This window comes from Pithys albifrons, chromosome 1 (assembly GCF_047495875.1).
Source record: "Pithys albifrons albifrons isolate INPA30051 chromosome 1, PitAlb_v1, whole genome shotgun sequence".
NCBI classification, from domain to species: Eukaryota; Metazoa; Chordata; class Aves; order Passeriformes; family Thamnophilidae; genus Pithys; species Pithys albifrons.
In genome coordinates this window covers 97,809,874-97,822,900 of record NC_092458.1, presented here as the reverse complement: position 1 = coordinate 97,822,900, position 13,027 = coordinate 97,809,874, and the positions used below count along the sequence as shown (strand labels likewise).

General features: G+C 37.2%; 1 protein-coding gene across 3 annotated transcripts in view; it reads left to right on the top strand.

The window, feature by feature from the left end:
• Window positions 1-1,433: 1,433 nt before the first annotated feature.
• Window positions 1,434-13,027, top strand: part of HJURP (Holliday junction recognition protein) — an 18,433-nt gene continuing 6,839 nt past the window's right edge. Inside the window, exons 1-14 of one of the 3 annotated variants that reach the window (XM_071561893.1) lie at window positions 1,434-1,618; window positions 2,382-2,448; window positions 3,772-3,836; window positions 5,117-5,144; window positions 7,940-7,995; window positions 9,132-9,171; window positions 10,124-10,185; window positions 11,028-11,126; window positions 11,255-11,353; window positions 11,482-11,580; window positions 11,717-11,815; window positions 11,944-12,042; window positions 12,178-12,276; window positions 12,407-12,505. In XM_071561893.1, coding sequence (XP_071417994.1) covers window positions 1,541-1,618; window positions 2,382-2,448; window positions 3,772-3,836; window positions 5,117-5,144; window positions 7,940-7,995; window positions 9,132-9,171; window positions 10,124-10,185; window positions 11,028-11,126; window positions 11,255-11,353; window positions 11,482-11,580; window positions 11,717-11,815; window positions 11,944-12,042; window positions 12,178-12,276; window positions 12,407-12,505 — 1,089 coding nt within the window. In that variant the 5' untranslated portion in view covers window positions 1,434-1,540. The remainder of the gene's footprint in view (window positions 1,619-2,381; window positions 2,449-3,771; window positions 3,837-5,116; window positions 5,145-7,939; window positions 7,996-9,131; window positions 9,172-10,123; window positions 10,186-11,027; window positions 11,127-11,254; window positions 11,354-11,481; window positions 11,581-11,716; window positions 11,816-11,943; window positions 12,043-12,177; window positions 12,277-12,406; window positions 12,506-13,027) is intronic. The other 2 variants (XM_071561902.1, XM_071561912.1) reach the window with 2 other exon arrangements.

Sequence of the window (13,027 nt, the reverse complement as noted above, 5' to 3'; positions counted from 1 at the left end):
TGACAGATATAGGTGTGAGACCTACTTTGTTTAGGTTGGAATTACTACACTCATCTTTCCTCTTCCTGCAGGCTGAAATCAACACTTCACTGCTGTTCCAGCTGGCTTGCTCATCACACACACGATTTAACCACTGAGCACGCGAGTTCATGCAGTGGTGGTAGAAAAATCGTATCTTGAAAAAGTGTAAGGCCTTAATGCAGAATGAGAAAAAGGGTAAGACCTGCAGACACAAGGTAAGGCCTCAGTGCAGAACTTGTCAGCTCAGAGATCTGCACAACCATGTAAGAATGCATAAAAATGAACTGATGCATTTCTCTTTAGTTCTGCCATTTAAAACACAGCATTTACTACGTATGAATAAACAGTAAGTAGATAAATACGAGTCAGGTTTAGACAAGAAGGCATTATGAAAATGCATCTCCATCTTTGTCTTTGCAAATTGGTGAATGTTTTCATGATAGGAGGTTCCAGAGAACTTGATGTGCTGTTGTTTTTAAAATCTTTATTTAGAAAGGGAATGAAGAATATTGGGGAGGAATGAGATGATGTCCAAAATACCAGTGTTGGTGGGCAGGTAACGCTTTTGCTGGTGCCGGTTCCAGCGCTCCTCACAGAATCTGCAGAGTTGGAAGGGATCCAAAAGGAACTTGGAGTCCAACTCCTTGCCCTGAACAGGACCATCCTCAGGAGTCACATGAGCCTGAGAATCTTGTTCAGACTCCGTCAGGCGTGGCTCCTCCTCAGTGGCCTCCAGCTTGGAACCCTACGGGCCTACTTGGAGAGTGATTGGAAGGCGCATGACTCATGGCAGCCATTTAACATTAAATTCCCCAGCCCTGAGTCCTCCCACCGTCTCTGCCGCATTCGAAAGACAACGCTTTGGATAGCTCTGCCTGGAGCTGCCCGGCCGGCGACCCCAAAGGCCGCAGGGAGCCTCTTGGCATCTATTTCACATGAAGTAGCCCACCCCACTTTTCAAACGTAGGTGGTGTGCCCACGCCAGGGCAGCGCCCTCGGGGCAGTCGGGGCTCCCGATTTCCGGCTCCAGACTCCCGACTCGCGATTCTCGACTCCCGTCTCCCGTCTCCCGCCTCCCGCTCCGGCTCCCGACTTCCGGCCCCCGGCTCTAGACTCCAGACTCCCGACTCACGACTCCTGACTCCCGGCTCCGGCTCCCGGCAGCCAATGGGAGCTCTCGCAGCCGCCGTTGCCAGGTAGAACAGCGACTTCGCGCCCCGCCCGCGCGAGCCGCGCTCCCTCAGGCGGGGCCCGGGGCCAGGCCGGGCCGGGCCGGGGCGCGCTCTCGGCCGCTCCGACAGCCAATCAGAATGAGAAGCGCCGCGCACTGCGCGCTGCGGCGCCCGAGCCTCTGCGAGCAGGAGCCAATCAGAGGCGGCGAACGGGGGGCGGAGCGCGGTTCGAATCTCGGCGGGAGGGGCCGCCGGGTCCGTCCGCGTTCGGTGCGGGGAGCACACCGAGCGCCGGGCGGGCGGGGAGCCGCCCCGCCGTGGGTACGGATACAGACACGGATACAGATATGGATGCGGATCTGTGGGAGAAGTTGGGGCAGAGCAGCGCCCGCTTCCTGGCCTCCATGAACCGCATCCTGGAGCGGGTGAGCCGGAGGGCCGCGGGTTCCGGGCGCCCTTCTGGGGCAGGCAGGGCGGCGGCGCGGCCCTTTGTCGCCTTTGCGGGGACCAAAAGCAGCCGTGCAGCCTGTGCAGGAGAGAGCTAGCGAGGAGTCCGCTCCTGCAGTGCATCCATGAAACTGAAATCTGGGTTTGTCACTCTGTCATAAATGCGAGCTGACCTACTAGAGCCTCTCACCCTAATTGGCTGGAGTTGGATATTTTCCGTGAAGCTGCAGAAAGTGGGAGACTCCCTCTAGGAATCCTCCTCACTTCAGGGCACCTCCATCCAGAGATGCACGTGTTTATCCACGGATGTAAGCTTTCCTGTTCAGGGAAATGTTTTGTACTGGCCACGTTTTTCCCGCCGCGTGTCAGATTGGATGTTTTCACATGTCATGAGCTGTAGGTCTATGTTAAGGGGCTGCTTGCTTCCAGCTACTAAAGACCAAGTTTGGAGGAAACTAAGAGAGGAACTTAACCACTTTTGAAAACTCTGATGCCCTGTTTTGTCACTGCCTGGCTATGCCTCTGAATGAAATGGCTTGCATACACGCTTAAAATATATCTGTTTCTTCTAGGAATTCATATTTCCTAATTGCTGACTTTTCCCTTTGACCGGTAAAACAACACATGGATAATTTCATATTTTGGACAAACCAGAATTGTCCTAAAATCAATAGTTAAAATGCATGTTAAAAACAATGCTTTAATCATTTATTCTAATATTTAATGGTCTTTTTTATTTAGTATAATCATCCTTTTGAAGATGATTTCCTTGTTTCCATGGAAACTCTCACTTACAATACACCTGATGGTAAGAACTAAAAGTTTCAATATTTACATACCCTGTGTTTAGACTTACTAAGGCATGCAACTGTTGGCAGCTATAGAACTTTTAAGTGCCACAAATATTGAATTTTGCTCACTTAGATAAGACATTTCATATGTAAACTTTGGTACATGTGTAAAAGAATTTACTTTTATGTACCATTTCAGTCCATTGCTTGCTCCATTTTAGACAAAAAGAAAGTTAATAGCAAAGTTCAAGATAAAAATGGTTAATATTTGGATGGCTTGTAAGAAGAAGAATCAAAGCGGAGAAGACTTAAAGGAAGCAAAGGAATGGACATCTTAGCAGGAGTTGATATGCATGAATAGATTCTGTAGTTTTATCTCCACTTAGTATTCTGAATAGTGCTCTGATAAATTTCTGTAATGCTAATGGTCAGCGTGGACTAGGAAGTCAAGTATCTTTAACTTTTTATTGAGTGCTCCCATGTGGCCAGCATAAATCTATACCATGTTGAGCCATGTCATATTTATCTAGTGTTTCATTGTAATGGTTGATCCATTATAGAGTGATAATTCTTATGGAAAGCTGATTGTGAAAAAAGCTATTGTTCTAAAATATATTGCTAAAGGTTTTAGTGGAACTTGTGACAGGATCTTGGTAGCTTTACTGAGAAATGAAATATTCTGTGACTTTTTATTATCAACAAAGTGAGGACTATGATATATAAATTGCCTTATTGATTCTTATAGAGTAGCACTTACTGGACATCCACAGGAAGTACTAACTGTGCCCCAAAGGCTTTTACAGACTGAGAAGCTTGCATTTTATATACATTGTCAGATGGAAGAGGGAGGAAACCTTCACACTACTGTAATGAACAATTTTGGATTAGCAAAAGCTTTTGGTTTACTAACCTCTGTTCAATACAGAATTAAAATGAATCTCAGTCCTGTAAAGCCTCAGTTATGGCTTTAACTAACCATGTAGTCTGCATTCATTAAATAAAATGTAAAATGTAGAAGTATTTGTCTTTTTTTTCCCCTCTTCATAGCATCTGGGGCTGTAATGTTCTTTGGCTTTTAGCTCAGTGTTTTTAGACCCAGTATGTGATTACTTTTATTTTCCTTGCCTGACTTCTCAATTAACTTGAAATTACCATGTTCTCTTGGTTTGTTTTCCTCTAAAATTTTATTCAACAGTTGTGTTGTAGGCTGTTCAGATTTGATAATATTTTGTTATTCTGTAATATGTTCTTCTTAAATATTTGTCTGTTTCAGTGATTTTTGGTATAGATGGTGTTATAAGAAAAGCTGTATTAATACTGATATTTCTTCCTATTTATAGGAGTGAAAAAATGGGGGAACACGTCAACCAAGAATGTTAAAAAATGGAAAAAGGAAATACTTGAGGTACCTGATAATGTGGTCCTACTGTGCAGTCAAAATGTAGCAATATTTTTTTATATTCATACATAAATATATATATATATATATTTTATATATATATGGTTGCGTTCAAATTTTGCTGTGCCATATAATATTTTTAAGAGATATTAATCAATGAAGGCAGTTTAATGCCTCCCTGACATCCGATCCTGTCAGATCTTGGAAGCTCAGCAGGGTCAGCCCCGGTTAGTACTTGGATAGGAGACCTCCTGGGAATACCAGGGGCTGTAGGTTCTAGTCCTGAGGGCTCCACTGTCACTGTCCAAGCTTGCTCGGCCGTGGCAGATGAACCTCAGGAGTTAAAGGGTGGGGCCAGTTCTGCACACAAAATCCACTGTGCAGGCTCGAAGGACACACTCACATGGGTAGAGCCCTTCCCAAATCTTGGTTTGTGAAGTGTACATAATCAATGAGGTTACCATCTGCTTTAAAATGGGGATTTAGGATAGTCTGGATAGTTAAGATAGATTTTCAGATGAGATAGACTAGTAAACCAGTAGCAAACAAGTAAACCAGGAAATTTTTTTTTAAATTGCTGTCTTTTGGGAGCACATACTTTTGGTTCTCATCAGAATGTTGACATTGAAGTTAATGCATTGAATCCATTTATCTTGGTTCAGGTAATCAGCTCTCTAGTTCTGCAGGGCTTGCTTGTTTCATCTTTACATTCTTTTTTTTCTCCTGTAACATATTGCTAAATTAAAGTATCTGCAGTCTCACCACTCACTGTATCAGGCTAAAGGCATTACCTGTATAGTGTGCCTTGGAATTTATATAGAAACTCCTCTGAACCCCATGGTGTGAGGACATGAGAAATGAAATTCAGTCTTGGGGGGCAAGAGTAGATTTAATAGAGACAGAAAAGGGTCTGTATTTATGGCTCAGCCTCCTTTCCACCACTAGCAATACCTCGTGCATAATTTGCTAAGCATTGCTGCACAACTTTACCAGCTAAATCCATTAAGGACTGTAAGAGAAATTCTCTATCTTAAGCCTCTTATGTGGGCCAAGGTAGCTATAGATTATGTTCATGTAGTGATTTTAGCAGCATCAGTATGTGAAAAAATGAATGATCAGGTAAGTTTTACTATATATTTTCTGGCTAGGCCATGGGAAACCTGAGGGAAATTGAATGGTTATTTAAGAAGTGTCTAGTTGTGGAATATTACTAAAGTAAATAAAGACAATGGTTAAAATAGTTTTGCTATTCTAAGATAATTCTGACTTTTTTTTTCTAATTGCAGCATAATAGAAGAAGTCAAAGAAATGCAGGTAAAGGTTAAAAAGAAAAAAAAGGTGCTATTAAATCATCTTATCCAAAGAGTCTTGACTTAATAGAAGACATTCTGGGTTTCTACTAGGCTCTTCAGGATACTTATTTTTTTGTGTGTGCGGAAACCATCCAGTATATCAACAAGACTTATATTTGTAAGGATTCAGAAATATAATTTTAAATGTTCAAGATGAGTAAATGCATTATAGTTGATGTTGCTATCATAACAAGTTGATTAAAATAAGCTTCCCTTATCAATTAAAGCACTTTTTGTTGTACTCGTTGGTTTTGTCAGATGCTCTTTGAATTTAAAAATGTCAGCCCTGACTTATGTACAAGTGAAGAAATTTGAATGTCATTAGGTTTTTGAAAATAAGTAGATAAGTAGGCATATTAAAAAATACGTATTAAAAGAATCTCGTGAAGTTGCATGAGGAGCTACTAAAAATTTAGCAGATTAGTCTGTGTACTGAATGAATCAGACTGCCTGCAGGAAAGAGTATAGTTACTTCACTAGAGATCAAGTATCATGATGGAAGTCAAAACGGAACTGTACAACAAAGTGTAATTATAGTCCTGGTGGGGGGTGTTGTGACACATGAACATTTTCTCTGTTCTGAAAAGGAGCTGTATGTTCCAATAAACTGTATGTTTCTGCTGGGATAAGTGATGGGGGTAAATTTTCATAATCCAGTGAAGGTATATTGAGCTTTATTTTCTGAAGGTTTTGACATGGGTTTTTTGGTGTTGCTTATCTTATGACATTCACCTGAGAAACTTATACTGAACACCTGAGAACAAAGCATGGCTTAGTGCTTCTCTCTGTACAGTGTTCAGGTATAGCCTTTGAATCAGCCTGTGTAGTTTAAATGTAGAGTTGGGAAGTAAGGGACTGCTACAAAAAGATTTGGATGATCCAGACCTTTACCTCTAATTGCTCCATTCAGCTGATGGGGCCAAGTAGTACAAAAAAACTCCAAAAAAGGTCAAGTACTAGACTTCTTTGTGAATAATCAAATGCAGGAAAAGACAATTTTGAAAGCTGGTTGTGCCAATCAAGAATATCACACTGTTGTAAAAATAGTACAGTTGTGTTAGAAGATATGCACAGGTGCCTGGTATGTAAAACACACAAAACAGGTTGTTTTCTGCATTGTTCCACAGTGGTAAAACATGTGATGGAGTACTTTATGTTTGACATTAGCCTGACTGGCTGGAGTGGGTCAGAAAAAGAAACAAATTACTAGAGCCACCGGTCATAGGACATAAATGGAGGGGAAAAGAAAAGAATGTTTTAAAAAAGAACAAAATAGGTTAAATGTTATTAAAGCTTTTGAAATGTAAACATAAGGAAGTCAAATACAGTTCTTCAAGATGGAATCACTCTTAGGAATGGGTTAGACTTGTAGAGGTACATTAGTTGTTGTTCCTGCTTTAAAATGAAAGAAACAATAGATAGTATCTTTAGGTTTCTTTCTATATCCTTTAAGCCTTAAGAAAACTGGAAATCGCTAGGTGTTTTCTTGGCACTATTAAATAATGCAAAGTGTTTGTAGTAGTAGATAATACTTATGTGTCTAAGTTAGGAATAAGTTTTCTCACCGTGTGACCAAAACAAGTAAATGGCTTGTGATATTTGGCATCAATATATCTGGCAGCAGAAATGCAGAAAAAGGATAACAAATCCTTCATGAAACTGAAACTTGTTTAATGACAGTCTTGAGCACGATAAACATGCTTGCTAAAGCAGGTGTATTATTTCTGTTATTTAAGTACAAGTTTATCATGCACATCTAATCATGAGAAATCCCACTACAGCTTTAGTACAGAGTCCCATGTTTGGAGATACAGATCTTCTTTTTGGGGAAAGGTTAAATTTCTGTATTTTATACTGTATTAACAATAAATTGAGGCAATCGCTTTTATATGCACATCATAATCATATACACTTGTAGCTTGTTATAGATAAATTTTTTAACTCTATCAGAGAGTGGGTCTAAATAAAACCGTATTCAGCAACACCAAAACTGTTTTTAGTCTGACTAATTTTAGTGGTAACAATATCTATCTCAGAGGCTAATTGTGAAATAATCTTATGTAGAAATCACATTTATTTGAAGGTATTTTCTTTGTGAGTCTAATGCTTTGGAGATTTTTTATATATGGTTGACTTTTGATACCTGAAGAAAACAAAATATATATTGAAACGTGAAAAGGGGAGATCTCAGCCAAATAAGACAGATCTTACAGTCTTTACTTGTCCTACTTCTTATGAAATAAATAGGTGGACAGGGGGAAAGAACCCACAAAGATTGTGGATGGCTCCATCTGTGCAGGAAGACATACACAAGTTTTAGAAGGCCCCCTCACAAAAAAAAAAAGGCGTGATAAAGGTTTGGTGCTCTATCCTCAGACTTCAGGAGTATTCTTTTCCTTATCCTTTTCAACATATGCCAAGGCAAATGCACAAGAAGTTTGCAGTTGTCTTCCTTTTGTTCAAGTAACACCACATGATAAAAGGATGTTTTATTTTCTGTGGTGCTTCAGAGTTTAAGAAGCATGTAATATGATAGGTGTACATCTCTGATCAGAATTAGCCTCCTGTATTTGAATAGAAACTTGTTCTGGCACTTGTCTCTTCTTTATTTCAGTCCTATGCATGTTGTCTGTTAAATATTTGTGTTAAATATTTTTAGAAATAAGAGTATATACAAAGTAAGAGTTAATGGGTTAAGGTACAACATTGAGTATCAAATTGTAATAGAATTAATTTTTTTATCCCATTCATGCTAAGAAATATCAAAGCAACAGATCACTGATTTTGAAGCTGGACATTCATTAGCACATGAGGTATGGGCACTATATTACATCTGCTTTTATGGAGTGCTCCAGGCCAGGTTGGATGAGGCTCTGAGCAACCTGGTATATTGGAAGGTTTCTCTGGCTATCACAGAGGGGTGGGAACTAGATGGTCTTTAAGGTCCCTTCCAACCCAAACCATTCTATGATTCTATGACAGCCTGTTCTGGAAAACATTTATGTAGTCAAAAGCTAAGAAATTAATCGAGCAGGTGGTCCTGAACAATAATACCATGTATCTCAGCTAAATTCTACTCTTCAGTTTAATTGAAGAGGGAGAGAGCAGCTGGATATAGGCTTTTAACCATCAAGTGTCTTTTTAGTTAGCCAGGATGCAGGTGTAACTTTTTCAATCATTGTTTGTAAAATCTGTGTCTAGAATAGTTTCTTTTGACTCCTTATTTTTTAAGGAGAAAATATGCAGCATTTGAAGAGTGATATGGGCCATCACATTGGGCACTTGTAATTATTTCGTTCTCTATAGATGGTAGTTAGGAATGTCTCATTTTATTGATGCTGTTTTAACCCACTATAAACTAATTCTATGATTGAACTGGACAGAATAGATATAGACTTTTTTAAAAAGAAATTCTGAGTAAGGTGATGTCAGATGTAGATTGTAAGCATTTGTGCATTTTATTTTATGCCACTATCGAGATTTCTACAAAATAGAGCAAGAAAACTGTTGGAAATATTATGTATAGATTGTTTGAAGTAAACAATTAAGCATTGTTTAAAGTGGGCAGTTAAGAAACTTTTCTTATCCACTGGAGCGCAAAGAAAATCCCCAGTACATGCTGATAAAGATTTGGTGATTAGAATTCATCTCTCAACTGTTTTTTGCAGTTGTTGGGTAATAGCTACCTCTTGCATTATTTGTCTCAATGTAGAAGAACTGGGAAGAAAACAGTTTTCCCTAATGAGTTCTGAGATAGGAGTTAAGATAAATGTGTGTACAGATTTGTTAATAAAGATGGTATCGTTTGGACAGAATTTGTGGAATACAATTATATTTATAGTTTCACCACCCCCCAAAAACAATTGAGCAAGTAGTGAGAGAAGAAAATTCTACAAATTAATATAGCTGATGCTACCAGGTATTAAAATTCCTTTCATGTATTCTTCAGGAATCTTCGGAAAACTCTTCTACAAGTTCATTTGATACAAGTGGGTATTTTAATTTACTATTTAGCTACCTTAACTTTTTGAAATACATTGCAAATAAATTTTTTATCACTTTGTCAAGTAGTAAAAATAGTTCTAATACATGTTCTGTACCCTTTCAGAAAGGAGAGAATAGGAATAACAAGAGCCTGAGGTAGTGGTAGTACTATGAAACCAATATACACATTCCTCTAAAATTTCAGTTCTGAATCCCTGATATGTAGAAAACCAATGTGGAATATGTTCAACTGTCTTTTCTTAATAAAGGATCATTGAAATGAAAGCCTTAGCCTAGGTGGCAATAGAAGTTTTATTAATAATTACAACATATGCATTAAATACTATGGTGGAGTAAACACAGGTTTGCATTCAGTTGCAAAAATACTTCAGTAGTGTTTGCAATAGTTTCAGCATCAGTCTTGTGGCCTGTCAGCAAAGTTTTGGGTGGTTTTGACTTTGTATTCCCAAATAATTATTTGATTGTATTAACTAGTAACAACAGTCTTTGTTTTTTAAATATTTAATACTTATATTACTCAACATCTTTTGATTCTTGTGCATTAAAACCTTATTATTTTTCTTAAATTACACTATGGCTAGGTGGTAACCTGCAGTTAATGGCTAAAAGAGTAGTTGCAATAAAATATGGTTAGCTAGTGTTTAAATACTCTGGTATTAAATTAGATTCTTTGTATATATATCTGTCTCCAAGGCAGACAATTACTTCTCTGTTGAGGGTAAATAGAAAATAGCAGTCTGAAATGGTTCCTCCTATCATTTGAGAGCATAATTTCAAATACCTATTTGAAAGATAAAATAATTTCTGCCAATTTAGAAAACATGACTTTGTTTTTTCTCAACCTGCTCAAGGAAAGAAATTTCAGAGGCATCTTTAAGTGTACTTTGTCTTTTGCACTCATGGGATAAATATTTAATATTTCTCTTCAACCTGTAGCTGAAGAAAGTGATGTCGAAGAAGTTTCAGGAAAAAGAGAATGTGAAGATGTTCACCTCCAGGTAAATCTCTGGTGTCTAATGTAATGGAATTATATTTGTTCAATAGAAATTATTATTTATTTGAATAGTTTACACATGCCTGATGAGTTGATGCAGTCATCAGAAGACTCTATGTAGTCTGCATCATAATGCACATTTTTAGCAAGTATAGCAAAAAAGACGTTCAATAAATAATGTCATAAAGACTAGTAGGAAGTCATATTATTGCCGTGGTAATATTATCATGCCAGAGAAAACTATACAATGTATTATAACAGACAATCCTGAGAAATTATATTAAAGGTAAGGAAAAAGAGTAACCAGATAAAGCATAAAGTGAAAACAGTTATAAAAAATATGGTCATTCACTGGAGAGTCTAACAGAAATATGTAACATGAGTTAAAACTAAAAGGAAGTCTGAAACAATGGATGATATAACAAAAGCAGACTGGAATCTTCTGCTGTTCCTTCCCAAACTAGACTATGGGTATCAGGACAACCCAGAGTATTTATAATGATAAAGAAATGTATAACACAGGCTTTCTCTGTGCAGTCAGTCTAATCTTGTGTTCTGCTTGCTCAAATACTATTACTAAAAATGAATCATCAGAGCCAGTGCATGTTTTTCCCTGAATCAGTAAACTAGTTAGTTATCCATTTTTGTATATCTTCACATATAGTTCCTTCTTGGGGTTTTTCTTCTTTTATTTACATTAAATGTATACATTAAATATAAGATTATGCTTGTTGCATATCCTTATCTGAGTAACAGAAGTTTGCAACAAGCCTGTGTAATACATTTGGGTTTGTCAGTGCCTATAATTTCTATGTGTTATATTTTTTTTAATTATTTCCCTCTTAGAAGCCAAAAGTAAATGGTGGAAAAATTGAAGCAAAAGTAAAAGTTCCAGTGGATGTGATAGTACAAGATGATGCTAGAAACATTCCCAGATGGATTGAGGTAACATATTTCTCCTATTCTCTTATCAGTTACTTGAATAATAGCAGTTTGCAACAAGTCTGTGTAATACATTTGGGTTTGTCAGTGCCTATAATTTGTTTTAATTTTTTTTATTATTTACCTCTTAGAAGCCAAAAGTAAATTATAGAAAAACTGAAGCAAAAGTAAAAGTTCCAGTGGATGTGATAGTACAAGATGATGCTAGAAACATTCCCAGATGGATTGAGGTAACATATTTCTCCTATTCTCTTATCAGTTACTTGAATAATAGCAGTTTGCAACAAGTCTGTGTAATACATTTGGGTTTGTCAGTGCCTATAATTTGTTTTAACTTTTTTTATTATTTCCCTCTTAGAAGCCAAAAGTAAATTATAGAAAAACTGAAGCAAAAGTAAAAGTTCCAGTGGATGTGATAGTACAAGATGATGCTAGAAACATTCCCAGATGGATTGAGGTAACATATTTCTCCTATTCTCTTATCAGTTACTTGAATAATAGCAGTTTGCAACAAGTCTGTGTAATACATTTGGGTTTGTCAGTGCCTATAATTTTCCATGTGTTTTAATTTTTTTTAATTATTTCCCTCTTAGAAGCCAAAAGTAAATTATAGAGAAACTCAAGCTACAATAAGAGTTCCTGTGGATGTGATAGTACAAGATGATGCTAGAAACATTCCCAAATGGATTGAGGTAACATATTTCTCCTATTCTCTTATCAATTACTTGAATAATAGCAGTTTGCAACAAGTCTGTGTAATACATTTGGGTTTGTCAGTGCCTATAATTTGTTTTAACTTTTTTTATTATTTCCCTCTTAGAAGCCAAAAGTAAATTATAGAAAAACTGAAGCAAAAGTAAAAGTTCCAGTGGATGTGATAGTACAAGATGATGCTAGAAACATTCCCAAATGGATTGAGGTAACATTTTCTCCTATTCTCTCATCAGTTACTTGAATAATAGCAGTTTACAAAAAGTCTGTGTGATACATTTGGGTTTGTCAGTGCCTATAATTTCTATGTGTTTTAATTTTTTTTTAATTATTTCCCTCTTAGAAGCCAAAAGTAAATTATAGAGAAACTCAAGCTACAATAAGAGTTCCTGTGGATGTGATAGTTCAAGATGATGCTAGAAACATTCCCAAATGGATTGAGGTACCATATTTCTCCTATTTGCTTTTCAGTTATTTCAATAATAGCAGTTTACAACAGGTGTGTGTAATACATTTGGGTTTGTCTGTGCCTATAATTTCTATGTGTTTTAATTTTTTTATTTCCCTCTTAGAAGCCAAAAGTAAATTATGGAGAAACTCAAGCTAAAATAAGAGTTCCAGTGGATGTGATAGTACAAGATGATGCTAGAAACATTCCCAAATGGGTTGAGGTAACATATTTCTCCTATTCTCTTATTAGTTATTAGCTAACTAGAATAAAATAAGAAGTCTCTAACTGGGTAGCACAGGAAATTCTAACAGGACTCTGCAATTCGATCTCTGTTCCTCTTCTGCTTGCTGTCTCTGTTAATATTATGGTATTTCAGGTTTCTGACAGCAATGATTTGTAAGAAACAGAGCAATTTGGAAATCTAATTTACAGGTTTTTTACTTTTACACTATGTTCTTTGAACCCTAATATGCAAGTTGATTTTTTATCAATAAGTTTGTTTAAAAACGAAATTTGCGCTTTGTAGAGAAAATAAAGTTTTAGCTTTGTTTTGTTTTGGGGGTGTGGACGACTGGACGTGAAGTGTTATGTTACTTGATACAGGTTCTGTTTTTTCCTGGAGTTGCTGAGATGTATAGATTATCCAGGTATATATATATATATTTATATATCTCCATGTATTAATTCTCATAGTTGGGAAATTGATTAATATATGGTACATAATGTATAAGTTGCAAAAATG